The sequence below is a fragment of the Cherax quadricarinatus genome, chromosome 28, assembly GCF_038502225.1.
Source record: "Cherax quadricarinatus isolate ZL_2023a chromosome 28, ASM3850222v1, whole genome shotgun sequence".
Classification (NCBI taxonomy): domain Eukaryota; kingdom Metazoa; phylum Arthropoda; class Malacostraca; order Decapoda; family Parastacidae; genus Cherax; species Cherax quadricarinatus.
In genome coordinates this window covers 10832936-10845815 of record NC_091319.1, presented here as the reverse complement: position 1 = coordinate 10845815, position 12880 = coordinate 10832936, and the positions used below count along the sequence as shown (strand labels likewise).

At 42.6% G+C, this 12880-nt stretch overlaps 1 protein-coding gene across 3 annotated transcripts in view; it reads right to left on the bottom strand.

Moving 5' to 3' along the window:
• The window catches only part of ex (FERM domain containing expanded), a 282704-nt gene that overhangs the window by 155920 nt on the left and 113904 nt on the right, over window positions 1–12880 (bottom strand). For all 3 annotated transcript variants that reach the window (XM_053782871.2, XM_070089395.1, XM_070089396.1), the window contains one exon: window positions 8195–8294. In XM_053782871.2, coding sequence (XP_053638846.2) covers window positions 8195–8294 — 100 coding nt within the window. The remainder of the gene's footprint in view (window positions 1–8194; window positions 8295–12880) is intronic.

The window sequence follows — 12880 nt, the reverse complement described above, 5'->3', positions numbered from 1 at the left end:
AGAGTGGGATGGGGGAAAGAGGAGACAGAAAAGCAAAAGGTGAGAGACAAGGAGGAGGTGACAGATAAGGAGGGGAAAGGAAGAGGTTACAAGAATGGGAAATGAAATAAGAGAAGTAAATGGTAATGTAGGGACCAGGGGATGTGGAGAGGGAGAGTAGGGGAAGGAGGAAAGGGTAGGGGAGGGGAGGGAGGAAGGGGTAGGGGAGGGGAGCAAGGCAGCAGCAGCCAGTAAGGTGCAACAAAAACCTTGACTGAGAGGCAAGGAATCTTGCCAGCCCGGTGTACCCTCCTTATCTTGCCTACCCCTGCCCTGCCCACCCCTGAATTGCCAACGCCACCCCTCTCATGCCCTGCCCTGCCCTGTCCACCCTTGCCATGCTCACCCATCCCCTGCCCTGCTATGTCCCCCTCTACTGCCCACCCCACACCTCCAAACCCCTGCACACTCCTCTCTTGCCCACTCCACTACTCATTTGCCCACCTCACCCCTCGTTTGTCCACGCTACCCCACCCCTTCTCGGCTTACCCCATCCCCCCATGCCCATAGAATAATCTGCCCACGCCACATCACCCCTCCCATGCTAATCCCAATTCTCCCCTTCTAACTTCCCCATCTTCACTCCATACAACCTCACACCTGTTACTCGGCCCACCCCTACACCTGCTACTCATCTGTTACTCAAACCCACCCCACACTTGTCCAACCCACCATACACCTGCCAATCAGTCCCTACACCTTTACGCAAACTCAGAAATTTCTTTCCCAACAACTACCCTTGCCCACAAGGAGGAGGAGGAGGTGGAGGCGGCGGAGGAGTAGGAGGAGGAGTTGGAGGAGGATCAGGAGGAGGAGGAGGAGGATCAGGAGGAGGAGGAGGAGGATCAGGAGGAGGAGGAGGAGGAGGAGGATCAGGAGGAGGAGGAGGAGGAGGAGGAGGATCAGGAGGAGGAGGAGGATCAGGAGGAGGAGGAGGAGGAGGAGGAGGAGGAGGAGGAGAAGGAGAAGGAGAAGGAGAAGGAGAAGGAGAAGGAGAAGGAGAAGGAGAAGGAGAAGGAGAAGGAGGAGGAGGAGGAGGAGGAGGAGGAGTTGGAGGAGGAGGAGGATGGAGAGTTAAAGGGACGTGGTATTTCCTCCGTCATAACAAGAAGTCTGGGCCAGGTTGACACCACACTCACAGAGGACAAAGGCATATTTCCTCAAGTATTTCCTCTCTCTTTCTCAGCTCCTGCCTCAGCTGGTCTTATCATTTCGTCCCTCAGCTGGTGTTCTCAGCTCCTCCCTCAGCTGGTGTTCCCGGCAAAGAGACAGAACTTAATCCCTTCTGGCTAATCCTTTACAGATCAGTCCTAGTACTGATCCTGGCGGAACACTACTCAATAATCTTTCCCATTCTAATACGAATATAGAGGCAATGAAGCAGGCCCACTGGCCCATGCTAGGCAGGTTCTACTCACACGAGCTTATTGTTCAATGCTCCCTCCAATCCCTCATTACTGCCAGTCTCTGTCCTGTATCTTTCAAGTACTCCCAGATCCAATGGAGCTTCGTACCTTATATTCCTGACAGTTTAAGGTTATGGAAATGCTCCTCTATATTATAGGAGGACAGACTGGTAGACGGGCCACGCAGGAAGGTTGGCAGGTAGGCAGGCAGGCAGGCAGGCAGGAAGACAGTCAGGCAGGCAGGCAGACAGACAGACAGATAGGCAGGCAAGCAGGCAGACAGACAGGCCAGGCAGTCAGGCAGGCAGACCAGGCAAGCTGACAGGCTGTGGAGGACGAGTCCTCGCCCCAGGGTTAGGCAAAACACCCTGGAATGTGGGGCCAGGTAAGCTGGAGGCTAATTTTCTCATTTACCTTACACAGGGGTCTCAGTCTCCCCTCCCACCCACCCTCGCACCTCCTCACTCACAACACCCACCATCCCCGTAATCCCTCCCACCTCCTCACACAGGAACATAAATGAGCACTGCGGTAGGCCTACTGGCCCCTACTAAGCACTTCTTTCTCATGTGCAACTCTTTTTACATAAGAACATCAGAAAGGAGGAACACTGCAGCAGGCCTGTTGGCCCATACTAGGCAGGCCCTCTACAACTCATCCCACCAACAAAACATTTGACCAACCCAAATTTCAGTGCTACCCAAGAAATAAGTTCTGATGTGCAACGTGAAACGTTGTCAATAAAGGATCACATTATACTGCATTTGTGTTTATATTTCCATCTAAACTTATCTAATTTAAATCCATTACTGCGGGTTCTCTCTTGGAGAGATATCCTCAAGACCTTATTAATATCCCCTTTATTAATACCTATCTTCCACTTATACACTTCGATCAGGTTTCCCCTCATTCTTCGTCTAACAAGAGAATGTAACTTAAGAGTCTTCAATCTTTCTTCATAAGGAAGATTTCTAATGCTATGTATTAATTTAGTCATCCTACGCTGAATGTTTTCTAACGAATTTATGTCCATTCTGTAATATGGAGACCAGAACTGAGCTGCATAATCTAGGTGAGGCCTTACTAATGATGTATAAAGCTGCAGTATGACCTCTGGACTTCTGTTGGTTACACTTCTTGATATAAATCCCAGTAATCTATTTGCCTTATTACGTACGCTTAGGCATTGCTGTCTTGGTTTAAGGTTGCTGCTCACCATAACCCCTGAGTCCTTTTCGCAATCTGTATGGCTAAGTTCTACATCATTTAACTTATAAGTGTAAAGTAAAAGGACACAAGTGCAACTAATGTGACATTTATTGTGGCAACGTATCGCTCTCCAGGAGCTTGATAAAGCTCCTGGAGAGCGAAACGTTGCCACAATAAATGTCACATTAGTTACACTTGTGTCCTTTTACTTTACATATTGTCGGTAATTCTACCAACTTTATTACAACTTATAAGTGCTAGGGTTATGGACACTCCCGAGCTTCAGAACATTGCATTTATCTACATTGAACTGCATCTGCCACTTTTCTGACCAAAGAATATAGTTTGTTTAAATCCTCCTGAAGTTCCCTAACGTCTTCGTTTGAATCAATTATCCTACCTATCTTTGTGTCATCGGCGAATTTGCTCATATCACTAGTAATTCCCTCATCAAGGTCATTGATATATATTATAAACAACAACGGGCCCAAGACTGATCCCTGTGGAACGCCACTTGTTACAGATCCCCACTCGGATTTAACCCCATTTATGGACACTCTCTGCTTCCTGTCTGTGAGCCATGACTCGATCCATGAGAGCACTTTTCCCCCAATGCCATGAGCTGCCACTTTCTTTAACAGTCTTTGGTGCGGAACTCTATCAAAAGCCTTACTAAAATCTAAGTAAATAATATCAAACTCTTTATCGTGGTCAACAGCCTCAAAAGCTTTACTGAAGAAAGTTAATAAATTAGTTAGACAAGACCGGCCTCTTGTGAATCCATGCTGAGTATCATTAATCAAGCTATGCTTATCGAGATGGCTTCTTACAATCTGAGCTATAATTGACTCTAGTAATTTGCCTACAATTGAGGTCAGGCTTATTGGGCGGTAATTTGACGGTAACGACTTGTCCCCTGTTTTAAAAATAGGAATTACATTAGCCATCTTCCACATATCAGACACTACACCTGTTTGAAGAGATAAATTAAAAATATTAGTTAATGGTTCACAGAGTTCCATTTTGCATTCCTTAAGAACCCTTGAAAAAACCTCATCAGTACCCGGCGACTTATTTTGCTTCAGTCTGTCTATCTGCTTCACAACCATTTCACTAGTGACTGTGATATTACATAATTTATCTTCTTCTAGCCCACTATAAAAATTAATTACTGGAATGTTGTTAGTGTCTTCCTGTGTAAAAACCGAGAGAAAATAATTATTTAAAATCGAGCACATTTCATTCTCTTTGTCAGTAAGATGCCCATAGTTATTTTTAAGGGGACCTATCTTATCTCTAACTTTTGTTCTATAGACCTGGAAAAAACTTTTTGGGTTAGTTTTAGAATCCCTAGCAACTTTAATTTCATAGTCCCTTTTAGCTTTTCTTATACCCTTTTTAATGTCCCTCTTAATGTCAATATACTGATTCATAAGATGACCCTCACCTCTTTTGATACGTCTATAAATTCCTTTCTTATGCCCTAGTAGATATTTGAGCCTATTATTCATCCATTTTGGGGCATTTCTATTTGATCTAATTTCTTTATATGGGATAAACGTTCTTTGAGCAGCATGTATAGTGTTCAGAAAACTGTCATATTGATAGCTCTCTTCGTTACCCCAGTCAACAGATGATAAGTGTTCTCTAAGCCCATCGTAATCTGCTAAGCGAAAATCTGGGACTGTTACTGAGTTATCGCTACTATCGTACTTCCATTCAATGCTAAATGTAATTGATTTGTGGTCGCTAGCACCCAGTTCCTCTGAAATTTCTAAATTATTAACAAGGGATTCATTGTTTGCCAGAACTAAGTCAAGCAGGTTATTTCCCCTTGTAGGTTCTGTCACAAACTGCTTCAATAAACAATCCTGAACTACTTCTAAGAAGTCGTATGATTCTAAATTCCCAGTCAAGAAATTCCAATCAATATGACTAAAGTTAAAGTCTCCTAGAATTACTACATTATCGTGCCTTGTGTCTTTAACAATTTCCTCCCATAGTAGTCTCCCTTGGTCCCTATCTAAGTTTAGGGGACGGTATATCACTCCTAAAATCAGTTTTTCATGCCCCTCTGAAAATTCTATCCAGACCCTGTATGTGTTACTTCAGACTTAATACCCGTTTTTATGCAACAGTTCAAGCGATCTCGGACATACAATGCCACCCCACCCCCCTTCCCGATACTTCTATCTACTTGGAACAATTTAAAACCCTGAATGTGACATTCCCCAGGCATGTCCCGACTTTTTGAATTAAACCACGTCTCAGTTAAGGCAAATACATCAATGTTACCTGCACTAGCAACTAATCTCAACTCGTCCATCTTATTCCTAGCACTACGGCTATTAGCATAATAAACATTGAAAGACTCTCCTTTCTCTTTACCCTTCCTGCTCATTTCTGTTTTTCTACTAAACCTATTACTGTCCTTATCACCCAGTGTCACTGGCTTTTCAATATCTACCTCGTTCTGCTTATTACTAGTTCCCCTAGAACTCATAATATTACTACACTGGGACTTCACTGTTTTCCTGCCAAAACCCATACCACTAACTATTCCTAGTTTAAAGTCCTAACAGCTCCCTCCACTGCAGTTGCCAGTGCTCCCACCCCAGACCTAGATAAGTGAACCCCATCCCTGGCATACATGTCATTTCTGCCATAGAAGAGGTCCCAGTTGTCAATGAATGTTACTGCATTTTCCTTACAGTATTTGTCCAGCCAGCAATTGACACCAATTGCCCTGGACAACCATTCATTTCCAACTCCTCTCCTTGGCAAAATACCACATATGACAGGGTTCCCACCCTTCCTCCTAATTATTTCTATTGCTGACCTATACCTGCTAATCAGGTCTTCACTCCTACGTCTGCCAACATCGTTGCCTCCAGCACTGAGACAGATAATAGGATTGCTCCCATTACCTCTCATGATGTCATCCAGACGGCTAACAATATCCTCCATCCCAGCCCCAGGAAAGCAAACCCTCTGTCTCCTACTCCTGTCCTTCAAGCAGAACGCCCTATCCATATACCTAACTTGGCTATCCCCAACAACAACAATATTCTTACCTTCCTTGGTGTCGTTCGTCGTGACGTTCCCAGTAGTCGACTCACATTCGTCAGGTAGCACTGAGAATGTATTAGATGTTTCCACAACAGTTTCCACGGCAGTCTCTTTCTTCTTCATCGTTTCTACCTTTCCATTCGTCTTCTTGATCGTCAACTTCGTTCCCTGCTGTCCAGCCACTGACCAGTTTCCTTTCTTGACCTGAGGACTCAAAACAGGAGGACTACTACGAATCTTCTTGTTTTCCTCGGTCAGTCGCCGAATCTCCATCTTTGCCATCCTCAATTCTTCCTTAAGCTGTTGGTAAAGTTGCTCGATGGGAGGCATCTTGCTTCAATTCGTAGAGAGCGCGCAAACAGGTCTTCACAGAGCTAAGTACACGTCACCACTGTATTTGTTTATATTGTGTCTGTGTATTGATAAAGCCACTGGATGGCGAAACGTCTACAAGGATACCCAGATGTTACACATGTATCTAATTCATCACTTTTTTATAGGTTTACATAACTCAACGTAATTAAAAATATAGAAAATAGTATTTGCAAGTTTACTGTTATAAAAAGTCAAATGGGTGACTGTTGACGGCGCTACCCACGAAAGCTACCCACGGCGTCAGCATCGATGATTTTAAGACACAGTGGCAAAATCGATGCTCGAATTGAGACAACGTTTCGCTTCAAGTCAATAGAGAGTACATAGAAGCTAAGGAACATACAGTGGGGAGAGAATGTGACGAGACGTGAGGTGTGCACCTGACCATGTCAAGTGAAGAGGACGGTGTGTGCTGAGGAGCATGAGTCGGGGTCCTGCCAACTGGAAGTTTCCCTGGTTCTGGATGATGGTGTCTGTGGTATGAATGAGCACAGAATGCATACACTTTCTTATGTTCCTGTCTTCATAAATAATACACGTGTACAACATCCGAATATCTTTACTGGCTAGACGTTTCGCCCACTTGGGGGGGGCCTTATCAATCTAACGCCGACAGTGATGAAGGTGAGGGTGACAGTGATGTAAATTTTTTTTTTAACCTTCATATAAGAGAAACGTTGCATTACAAAAAAAAAAAGTATCCATTTGCTACATGTGACCCTTAAACAACCTGTCGGCTGCGCCACACTACCTATCAAGTGTCACTTGTTAATTTTTTAAGAAGGAATTTCGTGAGATTTAACTTGGGCAGTGTTCATGACTCACGAAATAGTAATTAACATAATTGCAAACAAATCACCAGTTCTCTAATTTCTTTTTATTACGATTTCGTGAATGGTGATGATGGCTTTGAAGGGACCTGAGCTAGAGGACGCCACAGCCATGCTGGTATGGATTCGTCTGTAAAAACTTGTACTTGTGGTCACAGTGGTGGCCCATGCTAACCTCACTATCGTGTATAGAAATATGCCCAGTAGGAAGAATTCTATTAGAGCCAGCTGGTCCAGTGGTTAGCACACTGACCAGAGTTTTAGGACTCCCCTGCCATGGGTTCGAACCCCATCAATTCTGTGATCAATGGCTCATTCAAAGCCAAGCATGAATCAGAATTATTTCAGATATGCTGACAGAGATATGTTGACGCTTAAAAAAGATCAGCGCGGATTGTCATTTTTTTATCTTACATGTATTATTTTTTTACAAAACCGAAAGTAGATGAACAAGACTCATATGCAACACTTGGGTATCTTCAGTGTTGCGACGCGTTGCTAACCACTGGCTTAATCGGTCCTTTACAGAGAACAATACTGGAGACAGCGGAAGATATAAGGAAGTAGCTTGAAGTGATCAGCACCTCAGCCTTGATGAATCTGTTGGAGACGGAAGACGTAAAATACTTTAGGATGATCGTAATACTTGCCCGACACAGCAGCATCTTGGAAGCTTGGTACAGATAATTTTTCTGCAACTCTACGTTCACCCAACCTATTGACATGGCCTACTTCCTCTCGTGGACTCCTCCCACCTGTGACACCAATTCTAAACTGCTTCACCTCTCCCATCTTCAGTGTATATATCTCCATCCCCGGGCATCTACTGAACACGTCCTTTCAAGGATGAAGCACTGTTCACCTCAAATTCCTTCATATCTTCCACAGTATCCAGTATTTTTCTTAGTACTGGACAAATAAAGCCACTGGTTGGTGAGCAGTCTCTACAGTAAAGATACTCCCAATGTCGCACATGTCTTGTTAGTCTCTGGTCTGTTTAGTAGTTCATCGGGAACATTCATACGTTACAGCACTGCAAGATACGACACTGGTCATCACAGAGAGAGACAAGACTAGAAGATGTCTAGAAGCAGCTTTAATTAGTACACAGAACACCAATGAGCAGACGCAAGGTGCACTTATCCTAGCCAAACCACTTGCACACATCATATTACAGGGATACCAAAGTATAGTACATGTGTCTTATTCGTCAACTTGTCGGTGTTATACACCATTATTATGAATCAGATCATATTTAGTACTCACCTATAGTAGTAACTAGACCGAAGAGGTGGGTATCTTGCATGCCCAGCTGGTGGAGGTAGGAGCAGGTCTGGCTGTACACCTCGCCCACCCGGGTCTTCACCTGTATGCACAAACACACACAAAGTCAACCTTTACCAATATTATGAAACATTAAACTGAGAACAATAAGTCACAATGCCTTGGCTTCAAAAAAGTCATAAATAGCCCACAATTTTGGAGAATAAACTGTAGACGTTTCGATCCGTCCTAGACCCGGACGGACTGGAACGTCATTTAAAGTTTCCTCTCCAAATTAAGAACATAAGAAAGATGGAATACCGACCCATGCTAGGCAGATCCAACTCACATCCATCCACACTTACTCATGTAGGTACCCAATCTATTTTTTAAAACTACCCAACGCTGTCTTATCAATGACGCTGCTCGGTAGTTTGTTCCACTCATCACAACTCTATTCCCAAACCATTACTTTCCTGTATCTTCTCTAAATCTAAATTGGCTCACCTTGAATCCACTGCTGCAAGTCCTGTCTTGAACAGCTATTTTCATCACGTTATTTTTATCCCCTTCATTTATTCCTGCCTTCCATTCGTACACTTCAATCATATGCCCTTAATCCTACGTTTTCCCAGAGAATGTAAATTCAGTGCCCTTAGCCTATCATAAGAAAGATTTCTGATACAAGGGATCACCTTCGTCATCCTTCTCTGTATGTTTTCCAGCGTAAATACGTCCATTCTGGAATATGGACAGTGGAAATGAGCAGCATAATCTAAATGAGACCTGAGCAGGGACACATAAAGTTGAAGCATAACCTGAGGACTTCAGTTTTTTATGTTTCTTGATATGAAGCCACGAATTCTATTAAGGTTTGCGAACACTTATGCACTGTTGTCTTGGTTGTAGATTACTGTTAACTAGAACACTTAAATTATTTTCGCACTTAATTTGAGTAACAATTTACGTTATTTAGTTTATAAAGGTCATGGTTATTTTGTTTACCAGGATTAGAACCCGTACATCTATCCCCATTAAACTGCATTTGCCAATTCTCCGACCACAACATCAACCTATCCAGGTCATCGTGTAGCGCTCTAGTGTCCACATAAGAAATTATCTGACGGCTAATTTTCGTGTCATCAACAAACTTGCTTATGTCGCTATTTATTCCCTTATCTATGTCGTTTATGTATATTGTGAACAATAAGGGGCCCACTACTGGCACCTATGGCACACCACTATTAACGGATCCCCATCGTGAGTCTTCAACCATTCCTCTATGCAGGAGATAATTTTTCTTCCTGTTCCATTTGGCACTACTTTCTTCGCCAGTTTCCTGTGCATAACTCTATCAAAAATCTTACTGAAATCCACATAAACATTATCATATTCATTATCATGATCTTCAGCCTCGAATACCTTAATGAAAGAGGTTAGTAAATTTGTAAGGCAAGAATGATCCATTAAAAACTCGTGGTGAGACTCATCGCTCAATTTATAACTTGCAAGGTGACTTCCAACTGTCTCCGTAAATGATGTAATCAATTTTTACACAACTGTGGTTAGGCTGACTTGTTTATAATTCGAAGCTAAGGATCTATCTCCCGCTTTATAAATGAGCATATTTGCCATTGTCCACTTAACCAGTAGAATATCCGTCTTTGATCTGCTGAAATGACCAGCTAATTAATGGTTCACTGAGTTCCTTCTTACATTCCTTTATAAACTTCGGAAACAGTTCGTCAGGCTCCGGTGATTTGCTAGGTTTTAATATATTTGTCTGAGAAACATGTCACTAGTGACTAAACTTGAATTGCTTATTTTCGTCCTGACCTCTGTTAGTTTTGAATTATACCAAGACTATAACATTAAGAAAATACCTAAAATACGTCTACCAATAACATCACACTAGCCAAATAAACAAAATGCCCCACAACAAACCAAATACAAAATTGAATTGTATTTGGTTTGGTTCGACCTATGCGGGTCAGCCGGCGCAAGAAGTGGTGGAGGCTCGAACCTCTGTCTGCTAATCTTAGCCTGGTTTATAGTTAAACTAACCCACATGGAAAAAAAAACAGAATAATATGAATGCTGTATGTTTCGGTTTCACAGAGTAGTCCTCTTCATAAAATCGCTAGAGGGCCTCAGTGTTGTGTTTCCCTGTAAGTTCGTGTGTGCCATATATTAATAATACATTAATAAATGAATATCGACTAAAATACTTAATTAAAAGAATATTATCATAAAAATATTAATGTGCCAAATTATATAGCACCATCATATAATCAACAAACCCGTAGGATCTATTGATTATAAGGTATGAAAAGCCCTTTACCAGCATCGAAAGCTCTCCTCCTCTTTCTCCCTTGTACTAATAACAAGACTACAATTACTCCAGTAATTAAATATCTACCTGTGTGTCCTATATGTGACAGTCTTTAGTCAGCTTCACCAACAAGAGCTGCAGCAAGAGTGGTTCCTTCTTTGTAACTATTGGTAATAGAACGACCTAGCTTATGAGGGTAATGAACTACGATTATGATGTTGGCAGGTATTCTCTTCCCCGTGTGTCTTCCGCGCGCGCACGCACGCACGCAAACGCACGCAAACACACACACGCAAACACACACACACATACACACACACACACACACACACACACACACACACACACACACACACACACACACACACACACACACACACGTATTAAGGGTAGGTTGGTATTTGTACAGGTTAAGATAACTATTAGTTTTTATTGCTTTAATCATGACCTAGTAGAAGGTCACAGGCTAAATTGTCCAAATGATTCAGAGGTTTTGCAGAATCAAAACAAGTGTCAGGTGCTGGTTGACTGGAAGCACAGTTTGTTACACAACACAGTAGAGGTGGGGCCTCCACTCTATACACAGGTTCCCATGCTTCATAAACACATTTACTACACAATTAAGTTTGTTATTCTCCAAGTGTTAGGACTTTCTGGTGAGGCTAAATAAAAAATGTCATGGGCACTTTCTTTTATTTTGTGTTTGAGATATCCGTGTATCATCACGATTCAGAAAACTGTTTGGTCTTGGTTCATGCACAAACTTTCCCTGATGGTTATCTATGCATCGACACAGTCGAGAATTAATTGGATTATTTAGCACACTCTGGGGAACATGCCACAGTTATGGCGCTGGGCACTGTGATCTTCTATGTCAATACTTTACTTATAATTCTATAAGTGCTAATATAGACATTCATGTGTACTTTCAACAGGTTGACTTGATTACTGTTCTAGCAGTAAGTGAAATGTGCGGAAAAATTGCCTTAGAGTTTAAAGGTGTAACTGAGACGTAGTCTCATGTCTTTACGATTTTGGCACTTCCATAAGCCCAGATGAGACGATATTGATTCATGGTATTGATATTTTATTAAATTCCTGATCAGCCGGGCTGTGGTGCATACATTTAACTACGTGCAGCTACAGCAGAACCAACAATCTTCTTACCCCGAAACCGTTCCAGCTAAACTCAATTCATCCTTGCTTAATGTACGAACTTGGTATACTGACGCATACTAAAATCATGTTAACGAAGGAATTTAAAGTGTAGTAGTATTTGTTAGTGTCGACACACGTTCTTACCAGACCAGACGCGACAGTGTCTTTACTAGTAGCATATTAAGCGTAACAATGAACACAAACAAGATCTATAAACATCGTACACACAGGATCACCCACAAACAAATGCATCACGCAAAAAAAGATCAACAAATAAACGTATCATACAAATAAGATTATCAACAAATAAAAACATCAAACAAACATGATCTAACAAACAAATGCAACACACAAAAATATTATCAACACATGTATGATGTAAATAAGATCATGAAAAAACAATTACATCATACAAGTAAGATCAGCAAACAAAAATGTAACACCAACAAGATAATCAACAAACAAACGTATCAACATAAACCCAGTCAACAAAAGCAAGCAACAACAATAAGACAAACAAATGCATCAACACAACAAAGATCATCAACAATGACAATGTAACTGCAGTCAGGTGGAAACCACTTAAACCAAGTCATCTTCTGAAGTCGACCCAGATGTGTTCCATACTGAAGGGGAGAAGCAATAAATCCGTAGGAGGCATACAGCACCTGGGAAATGGGAGGTACTCCGGTTTGGTCCGAGGAAGGGAAGGACAGCTCCAATTCTTTGGATCAAGAGCCCCTTCATCAGCGTCTGGGCACCTCCCCTGAAGGGAGTTGTCCGTAAGTGACCAAGCTGACAGAGTGATCTCTGACCCGTGAAGTGACCCAGCTGATAGTGATCTCTGACCCGTGAAGTGACCCAGCTGATAGTGATCTCTGACCCGTGAAGTGACCAAGCTGATAGTGATCTCTGACTCGTGAAGTGACCCAGCTGATAGTGATCTCTGACCCGTGAAGTGACCCAGCTGACAGAGTGATCTCTGACCCGTGAAGTGACCCAGCTGATAGTGATCTCTGACCCGTGAAGTGACCAAGCTGATAGAGTGATCTCAGAGTGATCTCTGACCCGTGAAGTGACCAAGCTGATAGTGATCTCTGACCCGTGAAGTGACCCAGCTGATAGTGATCTCTGACCCGTGAAGTGACCCAGCTGATAGTGATCTCTGACCCGTGAAGTGACCCAGCTGATAGTGATCT